Source organism: Mastomys coucha, unplaced genomic scaffold (genome assembly GCF_008632895.1).
Source record: "Mastomys coucha isolate ucsf_1 unplaced genomic scaffold, UCSF_Mcou_1 pScaffold22, whole genome shotgun sequence".
NCBI lineage: Eukaryota > Metazoa > Chordata > Mammalia > Rodentia > Muridae > Mastomys > Mastomys coucha.
The window spans coordinates 32750305-32763303 of record NW_022196905.1 but is presented as its reverse complement, the minus strand read 5'-3'; the positions used below and the strand labels follow the sequence as shown (position 1 = coordinate 32763303).

Genomic DNA, 12999 nt, shown 5'->3' with positions numbered 1-12999 from the left:
TGTATATACAGGTATAACTGTAGATGTGTTTGATATATACATATTAAGTCATAATATGAGAAAAATACTATGCCTACACCTGGTAAAAAAACAACAGAGATAATGAGATCCTGACCTTAAGTTGAAACATAATACAGAGATCTGCATTCCTATCAACAACCGTATCAATTTCACTCCAGATGTTCAGCAAGCAATTGTTTTTTTGACATTCTGAGTGTTCTGTCAGGCAATGGAAAAGACAGGGTCATGAGATGGCATCCTTGCTATTGTGGAATGACTGGAGTGGTCTGTTAGGATGGGCAGACATCCTGAGGATAGAGAGTGTATGTGGTATCCTGCTTGCCTAGCATGTGTGAAGACTTGGGTTCAACCTCCAGTTTCCCAAACAAAACAAAAATAGAAAACAAAACTGCAGGTGTGGTGGAGCATGCATGTAAACCCGATATTCTGAAAACTGAGACTTTACCAATGAAGACTAAGGAGCCAGATGTTGGGTTGAAGGCTTGCTAGTTCAGAAAAGGATAGAAAACACCCAGCTCACCATTGTACTCCACTAATGTCCCAGAAGTAAAAAGCCGTCTCTTCTCCATGCTGTCTTTTTTTTTTTTTTAAGATTTATTTTATTTATGGTTGTACAGATGGCCATGAGCTATCATGTGTGAGGCTGCTGGGAATTGAACTCAGGACTCTGCTGGCCCTGCTCGCTCTGGTGTAATTCACTGTAGCTATCCTCAGATGCACCAGAAGAGGGCATCAGATCTCATTATGGGTGGTTGTGAGCCACCATGTGGTTGCTGGGATACGAACTCAGGACCCTCAGAAGAACAGTCAGTGCTCTTAACCTGCTGAACCATCTTGCCAGCCCCTCTCCATGCTGTCTTAAATACCCTTCAACCCAATGGCCCTCCTTTCTATTTCCTGTGTTTTCTTATTGTCACTCCCTGTCAACTGGTTACTTGCTTTACCTCTATAGTTGATTTTATTTAATCCTGTTTACAGAAAGCTCTTGGATTAAAGGTGTGTGCTAGGGCTGAGCTGCACCCCAACAAGAAACAGGTTTTTCCAGTTCACAATCTTGGGGTTCACAATGTGATCAAATATCCTGCAGCACAGAAGGATCCTCATGAGCTCAAGAACAGTCTAGGCCATAGAGTAAGAACCTGTCTTAAAAATAAAAAGATGGAGAGACACCACCCATGAGTGAAAAGTGGGAAGTACTTACATATTTCTAAGAACCTAACATGAAATCATGTTGTTTAAAGCAAATCACATGACCTGTTCCATGTCAATGGGAGGTGGCTACACACTCAGAAGACAAAGAATACTGCCACAAAAGATACTATCATAGAAAGGCCATGAATTAGGGCCAACATCTTAATAGGTCCCATGGGCCCTTCCAACATCTCCACTCCGTCCCACTACTAGTTCACAGTAGCTAGGGGTCAAGTCCTAGCCTTTGATTTTATTTATTTATTTACTTATTTTTTTATTTTTATATTTATTTATTTATTTATTTATTTATTTATTTATTTTTGAGACAGGGTTTCTCTATATAGCCGGGCCTGTCCTGGAACTCACTCTGTAGACCAGGCTGGCCTCGAACCTGAAATCCGCCTGCCTCTGCCTCCCAAGTGCTGGGATTAAAGGCATTCGCCACCACTCCCCACCTTGATTTTATTTATTTAAGAGATACTATCTAAATCTAAAATTGGGGGCAAGAGTCCAAACTCATCGCAAGAGGAAGGGCAATTAATTAACTGAGTAGAAATGTAATGCCATTATAGTAAATGTGATGGGCAAATAGATACTTCATAGACTTCATAGATCAGGGCCAGAGAAATTACTGTGATGAAGTTCAGGTGACATCTTCTAAAGTGGTTGCCATCACCTTGCATTCCAGCCAGAAGTGGACAAGTGAGGAGGGATGCAGAGTCACACACTTCTGCTCATGTCCCCTTCGACTGAACATCATCTCACAGTCCCTCTTCCCTGTACAGAGCCTGGGAATGTAGTTCTTCAACCATCTGTTACCACAAATGTCAGGGTCTTCTCTAAGGAGCGAGGGCAATGAGTGGTGGTGTCTAGATACTCCAGACTCTACTGCATAGACAGACGGTGAGAATGGCTTGGTGACTAACACCAGCTGAGAGAAGCCTTGTGGAGTCTCCAGAAGTTGATTGCTTATGACTCTATATAAGTAGCCATGGTACGCATAGCAAGAGATGAGGATGAGTTGGTACATGAAGAACAAGCCTTGAAAGTTTGATGACAATCCTTACCAGTACATTTAAGTTAAGGAAAAATTCTGAAGTTCATGTGAACTGCCTCTATGCATCAGGCATGGAAGGGCAGTCAGGGAGATGGAACAGCAGAGGGGAAGGCATGCACACTTCATAGCACATCCTTGAAGGCAAAGCCCTGAGACCAACTCTTATACCTGTTCTGTGTCTTCATCTAGCTCCACCTGTACATCTCTGCATGGACCTCTGTATACCTCTGCATGGAGGGTCCATGTAGGTCTGACTCTCTGGGTCTCAGCTCTAGTCATCCCAGAGGACCTGGACTCTTCTTTGGAATGAAGTGTTTTAATGGTCCAAGCAAAGCTTGTATTCTCAGCTCATGTAAGGCATGAGAGTGGTTTAAGGAAATACTGAAGAATGGCATGTGTTGGTGCAGTGTTGGTGATACAGTAGTGAGCATATCTGTTTTCCTAAGCCTATTGTACTGGGGCAGTGCCCACACTCATAGTCCAGTGGATACTCTCCATCTCCTCCCTGGCCTGGTTCTTCAGACCAAACAGGTAAGGTGACACAGGGGACTGATTGAGTCAGCTTCCTGTGGCTCAGCACCAAACCTCCTTGATCCTCGAACTCTGCCCTTATGAAATCTCAGTGAGTCTTCACGTTCTACAAATGAGACCCACTGTTTTCAGCTCTTCATAGTGCTAGTGTACAATGCAGAGAAATGGCCTCCACTACCCCTCCTTATTAAAGGGGTCTGCTTCCTATTTCCTAGAGCCTGAACCTGTGTAAAGGCATGGTGTGTAGGTCAGACTTTGCACCCCTGTGGCTAAATATGTAATACAATGTAAATATATATAATATACCTAATGTAAAGAGAAGGGCAGTTGCAGAGGCTTCTGTTTATCACAGTAAGGGACATGGCAAAGCAGGAAGCAGAGCTGAGCCTTTTCAGGGAGGGGTCAGGACAAGAGACAGCTCCCAAAGGCACACTGGCAGGTGACTGACTTCCTCCAGCCAGGCCCCACCTTCTACATTTCCTTTGTCCCCATAGTCTCTTCAAATTTTATATCTATCAGTGGATTAAACTATCCATCATCTCAGATACCTCTTGACCTAATCTTCTCTGGAGACACACCCTGGGTGGCTCCCAACCCCATTCTGCTGACAGTCAAAGTTGAAGGTGGCACAGGACAAAGGAAGGAAGGTCATTGATGGAATTGAGGCTGCCAATCAGCTGGATTCAGACTGGAAGAGCATCTGCCTGGGAGGGGACACTGCCATCACAAAGATTCCTCTAGAAAGTAGGACTGGGAGCAGGGGGAGAACCAGAGAGATGCCCCCATGAGATAGACTTGGCTGAAGGAGACCATCTTTCAAGATGACAGGACAGGGCCTTGGGTCAAGCTAAATATCACAGGCAGCAATGGGAGCTAGGAACTGTCAAGAAACTCACCTGTGTGCCCTGTCTGTGGCACTGAGCTCATCAGATTCATTATGTAACTGACATGAAGTTCTTCCAACCTGGCTTTGACAATGGCTGGGCCACAAGAAATAGTTTTGTCATTTTCCCAGGAGGAACCACCAAAGAAAGAGCTCTGCACTTCCTGGTAGTATCTAGGAAAAAAGAATGAGTTGATTTCTACATGGACTCTTTCATCAATGTCCCAGGAAAATAAGATATGGATCAAAGTCAGGTAGGGCCACTGAGTGCCGAAGCCTGTTGTTGGTAAGAGTTAGAAACCCAATGCCTTCACAGATCAGGGAACTGTTACCCCATGCCAAGAGCCACTGGAGAGAAGCCCTGGGTTCCAAAGAGGTGATAATGGGGAGTTTGGGGAAAGTTTCCTGGAGGAAGTGACATATGAGTGGGCGGGGAGATGATTGATATGAGCCAGGTGAGGATAACTGTGGACGGTATACAGTTAGGTTGATGCTATGTATGTAAATGTGTATGGCTAGATCGAGCATGCACAGACCAGGGAGGAGGCCAGTGCTCTTGCTTAAGCCTCCCGTGGCTGTCATTCATCAGGGACAATCTTCCCATGTGTCCCAGCTCAGAGTGGCCCTCTGGAGGTTGCCAGTTCTGTTTCTATTGTGCTCATTCTAATTCCTTCTTGAGAGCAGCCACCTACATACAGCTGTCATGTGACTGTCCAGGTCATACAGGGACAGAGGCAGAACTGCAGAAGAACCCAGCTCCCTCCCTCTCCTGTACCAGCAGGAGCATGTGGTCATCATGATATTTTGTCCACTTAAAACCACACCTATGGAGATATGAGTGAATCAGCCACCATACAAGGGCAGACGGAATTCCATCGTAGTCAAAGTGATATTTAGATCACCCGCAGTCCTGGAGGAGGAGGGCTTTCCCTCTATTTTGAGATATCCCCAAATTCTTGTACTGAGGGCATGAGAGTGCAGAAGGGGGGTCATCTCATATCTCTGACCACCTCCTGTCGATGTCATTGCTTGATCCGAGCTTGTACCACCCGCACAGACTCACAGCAATGCTAGAGTGGAAATTCCTACTCTCCTGCGGACTTGATCCCTCTTTCCTCAGTTTCCTAAATGTTAAAAGGCAGTAAGCACAGAGTTTGTAGTGATCTGGTGTGGCTCATGAGGCTCAGCTAATACTGTATCTCTACCAATCCCCTTGTAGCAGCTGCAGCCCTGTCTCGAGCTTCCCTTAATTGGTCAGTCTTGGTGGCTCAACCCCTACCCCACAACAGCCCTCAAGAGCTGGAGCTAAATGGAATTGAACCGAGTCTCTCCTCTCAGTCTCTCTATTCTATGGGGTTTTCACATTGTTCATTTGAGGTGTGTGGAAAACCTGTCAGACAGCTGGTTACCCTGAAGTCATCTGGGGCATACCCCCCCAAGTCCCCAAAGGGCAATATGCATAGCAACACCCACCTTCCAAGGCTGTTGCAATGGGAAGAAGGTCTGGGCACGGCACATAGTAGGTACAGGAAATGCCAGGCTCCTGATTCTCTGGGGTTCCAGTTCTGCTTTGGCTATGGCAATTCTGTAAGGGGCAGTAGATCAGAATCCCTCACTACTTCCAGTCCAGAAGTAGTGGGCCACATAGGAGACTGTTCCAGATGAGAAATGAACATGTCCTCCCTTTGCAGATTCTTTAGAGTTAATGACTAGAGTATGGGCAGGAATATGAATGAGGTGAGGCTGTTGGAAGCTGCTTGCTTTCAAATTGAAGAAAGGGTGTGTCAGGTGTCCTGGAACAGGCTGTTTTTCAAAGACTAGGGTGAATGGTCTAATGGAGGGCCGTTCTCCATAGGCTAATTGCTTCCTGAGATGAGTGTCAGGACAGAGTGGTGACTGAGACTACTTCTTCTCTGGAGTCAACCCATTAAAATTCAAGGTGTCTGTTCTGCCTCCTTCCCCTCAGAAGCTGTCATCTCCCAGTCCCAACATCCATAGAATCCCCACGTAGACAGAGACCCTCTTGTCCTCTGTCTTTCTATTGGAGCTGGGTCCACAGTACCTTTGAGATAGTCACCAAGCCCCCGTGTACACTTCTGGAATAAAGAACTCACAGTTCCCAATACGAGTCCATCCTTAGACATGTGAGTCAGGCAGTTCCCAGGCTGGGCCAATGCCCTCACATCAGATCTCCTTCCTGTGACCTTGTTCTGACCTTACCAAGGACAGCAAGAACACCATCCATTCCCAGCCTCTGCCAAGAAATGTCCCAAGGTTTATACTGTTTTCAGCAGCTTCCAGTGCACCCTCAACACCTACCTGCCCAGTTTCCTGTGCCTCAGGTCTCCCTTCTCTAGAGAGAGGCTAAAGGAAATCTTCTCAGGCTTAAGGTGGGAAAGGTACAATTCCATACAGCCTTCATGCTTCTGGGTACAGTGTAGTTCGTGCTAATCTTAGCTCACAGAGCTCGTGCTGATGAAACTGAGAGCAGCAGGCATGAGCAAAAGCCAGGGCTGTCTCCTATGTCTGCCCAGAACTCAGGATGCAAAGGGAGAAGAAAGGAGAGGGGAACCAAAAGTTAAAGCAGTATTTGTTCTTGTTAAGGACTGAAGGTTTGCATACCCCTAATTTATATATTGAGGTCACAAACCCCAGTGGGATGGAATTCAGAAGCAAGGCAGAGAGAGAGGGGGGCGGGGAGAATAGAACAGGTGCCCATACATCCCAAAGAACTAACTCAATGGTACCTTCAGTTTAGACTTGTAACCACCAGACTGTGAGACTATCTAAACCTCAGCCTGGGCTATTCCTTCCAGCAGCTCATGCCAACTAAGAGCACTGCCAGCTCTGCCTTACTGCCTTTTAATACTTAGGAAACTGAGGGATGAGGAATCAAGTCTCACAGGAGAGTGGGAATTTCCACTCTCGAATTGCTGTGAGTCTGTGTGGGTGGGACAAGCTCTGGTTAAGCAATAACAATGACAATACTCCCAGGGGCCATTATTGATGCTCAGAAGGAGACTTCAGGAACTCCTGCTAGTCACAGGAACACTCCTGGTCTCTTCTGTCCCTGGACCCTTTTCCATTGCAGTTGCCACCCAGCTGTGAGACAGCTGTGAGCACAGATGTGGGCAGACATTTCCACACCTTCAACACACCATATGTTGTGTTCTCCACGGGCAGGAGCCCATCCAGCTCACATATAGTGCAGTGTGGATGTGTGGGGAGTCAATTCCTTTCAGATGAGCACCCAGCCTCCCCGGTGGAGGGCATTCTGGGAGCTATTCCTTCAGGGGCTGCTTAGAAGTCCAGTGACACCAACCCATTAGGGCCAAGCAGGTCCCCCATGACGTAAGCCTGTAAGGTGCTGTTGACCTTCTAGCCTCCAATCTCAGGCCTAGTCCCTTCTCTGTTCGAACCTGCAGAGTAACAACACGAACCTTAGGGGTCAGTCACAGGAGAACTAAATAAGAGCAAAAAGCCTGCAGAGAGAGAGAGAGAGAGAGAGAGAGAGAGAGAGAGAGAGAGAGAGAACTTGTTTATCTTCTAAAGAGAGCAAGCAGGAGCCAAGGTGGTTTCAGTATTGTCCTTGGCAGTAAGATGAACCCACAGAACCCTATAGACAGAGGCAGTGAGGCTGCTGACCTGGCACATCTCACTTACCACACGGCTCCATCCCTAGAACAAAGCATCTGGAGAAAGCAAAATCTCCCTCTTCCCCAATGTCAGTCAGCCACTCTGGTGAAGTAATGAAAGGATTCAATTTTTATATAGACAAGCACAATTTTGCAAAACCCACAGAAACTCATTTGGATTATTATAAAGCAGGGATTTAAAAAAAGAAAAACCTCTTTGTAAGATGCTGGTTTTTTTTATTATCTCTCTCTCTCTCTCTCTCTCTCTCTCTCTCTCTTTCTCTCTCTCTCTCTCTCTCTCTGCCTGCGTATGTGTGACTTCAGGAGTAAGTGTGCCATAGCATGTATGACAGAGGTCAGAGGACATCCTCAGGTGTTGGTCCTGGCCTTCCACCCCATTTGAGAATGGCTCTCTTTGGTTTTGGGGTTGGTTGGTGGGTTTTTTTGTTTTTGTTTTTGTTGCTTGGTTTTGTTTTTGTTTCCGTTTTTGTTTTCAGCTGTGTATGCCACAGTGGTCTGGGGATTCTGGGTCTATCTCCCATCTTGCCATAAGAGTTCTGGGCTTACAGACATGCACTACCATGTCTGGCATTGCATGGGTTCTGAGATCTGAACTCAGTTTTAGATGTACAGATACAAGAATTCTCCTTGATGATCTGAGTACCCAATCTTGACTCCCAAACAGACACATTTCCAATGATCTCTTTTCATTGCACGATTTCATTTAAACATTGCTACTTTCACACTCCTGCAGAAATCTCTCCCCTATCTTGAGGACATAAATTAGTTATTTGATGATTTTACATTCTCTGCTAAGCAGTGCCAGTCAGTGCCCTTGAGACTTGCAGTGGCCTGTAACTGGAACAACGGCAGTGTCCCCACTATGTCACAACTTAGTTGGTGCTGCCATTTGTTAGTTTTTAAATCTTTAATTTCTTTGAGGATTGTTTGTTTGTTTGTTTCATTTTACTCAGTCCCTTGTGACCTGAGCCTGGACTCAAGCTCACCGTGTAGCTGTATGAGTTACTGTTCTGATGTTGTGATAAGGCACCATGACCGTGGCAGCTCATAGAAGAAAGAGCCTATTTGGGTTTACATTTCCAGAAGAATAAGAGTCCAGCATGACAGTTCTGAGTGGCAGCAAGGGTCAGGCACGGTGGCCAGAACAGGAGCTTAGGGCTCACATCTTGAATCGCAAGCACAAAGCAGAAAGAGCACCCCGGGAATAGGCCAAGACCTTAAGCTCTTAATGTCCACCCCCAGAGACATCTTCCTCCTTGCTGGTGGAAGTGGGAGCCTCCTCAAACAGCACTATCAACTGGGGATGGAGTATTCAAACTCATGAGCTTGTAGAGGACATCTCATTCCGACCACCACAGAAGCCACGATGACTCTGAGCTCCAGGTGGCCCTGACTCCCCTTCACCTGGGCCAGGATTACACGCATGCACAACCATGTCTTGAAGCCTTGGCAGGTTCTCGATAAAAGACCTATATATTTTTCACATTAATTCAATCAAAAGACAAAATTATTAGCCTCCAATTTGCTAATCATTATCCAATTCACTGACTAGTAAACTGTACAAAGCAATGTATCACTGTGTACTGATCACAAAGGGAAACTGTAGCACTTAATCATTTATATTATCCAGTATGTATACCCATAAAGACATGGGAGGCAGGAGCTGAGGGAAAAAGCCTGCTAGCTCAGAGACATAATTTTATTTTCTTAACTGTGTTCAAAATATCTATCTACAAGCCTGATTCTACAACTACCCTGCTAGCTCTTCAGAAATCTCTCTCTCTCTGTCTGTGTCATACTGGCAAGCTAGTCTATTCAAATCCAAGAGGGCTCCTTAGCTCTCTTTCCTAGACTACTGTTTCACCTGTGTCCTGCCAGCTGCTTCTCTGGTGTTCCTGCAAGCCCAAAGAGAGAATCTCTATCTCTTACCTGGAGCTCCTCCTATGAAGCTCTTCCAAGCCAAAAGAGATAGTTCTAGAAGGTCCAGTTGCTATAAAAAGAAGTCTCTAATTCCTCCCCTACACTCTTGGAAGGCTCCAAGCCACTGAGTAAGGGCGGATCTATTTTACCGTTTAGGTGGGGCAGCTCAAGGCTATCCAGACAACTTTGCTTCGGGTCACAAAGCAAAGGCAAGACCTCTCCCAGGCAACTTGACTTAGAATAGGCAGAAACTTTCTCCACTCTTTAGCACTCTTATCTGCGGATGCTTTCAGAGGCACACCAAACTGCAGCTCTCCAGGATGCACTTAACTGCATCTGAAAATGCAATATCTTTCTAAGCTCATATATTTTGCTAACAATTCGCTTTTCTGTGTGCAAAAAATCAAATATACTTTAACAGAAAACAACAGTGCTCTGCTGGCTTCTCCACAGTGTGGGTTCTCCCACACCCTCATACAGACCATGAAGTTCCAGGCCCAGTCACAATAAAATTGTATAAAACTACATAGAACCTCAACTTCTCCTTCTATACCCCCTGTTCCCCCATGTAGGGCATCACGACTGTAGATAATGAAGGGCCTGCTTTAGAAGCCCCATGACATCTTGCTCTTAAATACCAGTAGCAGTTGAAAAGAAATGACTTGACAAAGTTCCTATTTTTAGATGTCCTTAGTCCTGCACTGTGCAAGACACAGAGCTCAGAGCATCTCTCTGCACATGATCACAAAGGATTATTGGGGATGCTCCACCTGACATTCTTTTGCCTTCTTTGTTATGGAAAAGAAGCCTCCAGACCACTCTGGGCTTTGCTCTGCAAGAGGTAAAGAGCATTCAAATAGATACAGTATGGCTGCCACCACACCACAGAGTCCCAGGCTGCCTGCCAGCTCAGGACAACCAACTACATCAACTGACTGACTGTACCCTTGTTCTAGGGACCAGAAGTCTGAAGTCAAAGTACCAGTAGAGTCATACTCCCCTGCTAGCTGGTGATAGTGCCTAGTATCCTTAGAGTCTCAGCACCCTTAGTCTTCCATACGCTTGGTGCCCTAGCATCCTCAATTCTGCATCCTTGGTGTTCAGGCATCCTTACTCCTTCTGCATCCTCAGAGCTCCCAAATCCTTAGTATTCTAGAACTGTCAGTGTTCTTGGATGACAGCTGCATCCCCCAGTCTCCTCCATGCTTACATTGTCACTGAGCTTCAGCATCTGTTCTCTGTGCCTCCAAAGACAAGATTCAGATAAACCAGAGCTACCCCAGTATGACCACCAGCCCTTACTAGGTGACTGTTTCCAGAGCTCACATTTACAGGTACCATATAACAGGTAAACAGTTTAAGCCATAACAGAAGGTTACAGCATTTTGTACCCACTAGACAAATAAAAGGATTATCACATCTGGGAATAGAATCCAGGGACAGTGTCAAACATCTGGCCGTGCGCTAATGTCTCCATTGAAGCAACTCAGCTCAAGAAGTCCTTGGTATCAAAGTGGAGATCCCTGTTGTGGGGGAAAGTTCTAGATTTGCTATCTGAGCCATACTAACAAACATCACCCTGGCACCTGTTCTCTGGTCCTGACAGAAGATGATGAGGTGGAGGAGTGGGGTTTAAAGGTGCAATAACAGTGCAAGAGGGGATGCTGGGCAGAGAGAATTCAGGGAATGAGAGAGCCTGACCCTGGAGCTGTCAGCAAGGACAAGGCTGTGCAGGGAAATTCTGACGAGCTCTGTGCATTGAATTCGCTTGAGAACTTCAAGGTGAAAGGGGATAAAGTTTTCCATGTTTTTAGAATGGAAATATCCAAACTCTAGACCTGTTTTATAATACGGATGTTGCATTTTGAACATGGAAGAAAAAGTCAAAATACAATGATATAGTGTGCAGTAAAAACCCAGTTACTTTTCTTCTGTATGATTAACCAGTGCTGGCAAAACCATTAAATAACAGCTTCCAAAGACATGCCTGGAAGCAGCTTGCAGTGCCTCCGAAGCCCTCCTGAGCTCGCTGCCTGTAAAATCTGGAATGGGCTTAGCTGCTTTACTTCTCTGCTTAAAAAGAACAATTTCACACACCCGAGGTGCAGGAGCCGTGTTATTAAGGACAGTGCCTGCTGTGTGCAGAATGGACTGTCCACAGGAGCTATCACCATTGCTACTTCTCCCTGCAGGGGGAAGACGAAGGGCAATGAATATGGAACCCCCCCCCCCCCGAACGCACGCTCTGTGATCTGGCTGTTATGATCTCAGGGGTCTGCTTTTATAAGGGATAAAATATGGTTCCTCCAGTGGGTGGAAATTTGCAGTGCTCAACTTAGAAATACATCCACCATAAGAATGTGTGGATCTTCGCTCTCCTACTCCACTCAGGGCACCCACATTTCAGAGGGTCACGTGGAATGAACCTTAATGAGGCTCGTTAGGTTCAATCTTCTTTTTACCCATAGAGGCAACTTTGGGGTTGGCGAACTTGTGTGTGGGTGACCATTGACCTCCCTCCAGAAATCCCCAGTGAGAACTGGCCAGGCAAACAAGAGGTGCTCAATGAACATTCGTGGGAATAGCAGTTTTGGTAGGTGAGCTCTAAGTAAGGCTTGACAGGTTTGGTGCTATGCAGTTTGTCCCTAGCTGTGAGGGGCAGGACAATATATAGAAGACAAATGGGGACAACTGTCTGGGAAGATGGATTTGACTGCTGGGCATGCTCTGCTTTTCTGGGGAGAGGGTGGTGCCTGAGAGACCCAGGTTCTCTCTCGGCCCACTTGATGACTTCAGGAAAGTTGGTGTGTGTCTCTGGGCCCCTATCTTCCTATTTTTAAACATAGTTTTTGTATAGATCCCAAATGTCTCTGATAACCATATGCCCAGATAGTGGGGCCCATCCATTCAGAGCCAACATCCTAGATGGCCAACATCTCAATCCCTTCCTGTCCTTCTTCGCAGCCTTCCAAACATTTCTGGGGAAAGAAGATGTCTCCCAAGAGCTGGAAGAGGCCCTGGCTGAGAGCCGTGTGCAAAGGAACCTCCGCTTGGTGTCTGTGTTGGAGCTTCTGAGGGCGCCCTTTGTCCGCTGGCAGGTCATCACTGTCATCATCACCATGGCCAGCTACCAACTATGTGGACTCAATGCGGTGAGTACACACACACACACACACACACACACACACACACACACACACCAGCATCAGCACCAAAGAGAACCTGAGGGAGGCCAGAATGTGGGTGGCTCAGGGAGTGAGTGCAGGATGTCTAACTGCAAACCCAGCTCTGTAAGCCTCCACTGAGCTGTGCCTTTGAGTATCTGTGGAACTTAGCTTCTCCTCAGTCCCCAGCTCTGTAGAATGGGACAGAAGGATATGGGAGCAGACTTATCCACACAGTGTTCAGTCAGCAGCAAGCAAGGTTGTCCTACTGTGTGTCCCTGAAAATACATAAGAGTGATGGATCTCAATAAACAGACACAGGAAGTCAAAGGGACAGAGGACCAACACGATTTAAACAGAAGTAATCTTGATTGTGTTGGCATCAGCTTGTTGGAGTCTGAACTGAGTCCCGGAAGATAAAATCCCCCAAATCTGGGAAGTGAGGAAGCTAGTTGTGATTGCTCTTTTCTGGGAAAAGGAGTGGGATGCCTCACCTCAGGATGTGGTTAATTCTCCATCCATGAAGGGATGCAGACAGGCTTCTGGGCACACAGCACAGAGGGCGGGAAGGGTTGC

At 46.3% G+C, this 12999-nt stretch overlaps 1 protein-coding gene across 8 annotated transcripts in view; it reads left to right on the top strand.

Moving 5' to 3' along the window:
• The window catches only part of Slc2a9 (solute carrier family 2 member 9), a 140814-nt gene that overhangs the window by 72491 nt on the left and 55324 nt on the right, over positions 1-12999 (top strand). For all 8 annotated transcript variants that reach the window (XM_031341952.1, XM_031341950.1, XM_031341949.1 and 5 more), the window contains one exon: positions 12224-12411. In XM_031341952.1, coding sequence (XP_031197812.1) covers positions 12224-12411 — 188 coding nt within the window. The remainder of the gene's footprint in view (positions 1-12223; positions 12412-12999) is intronic.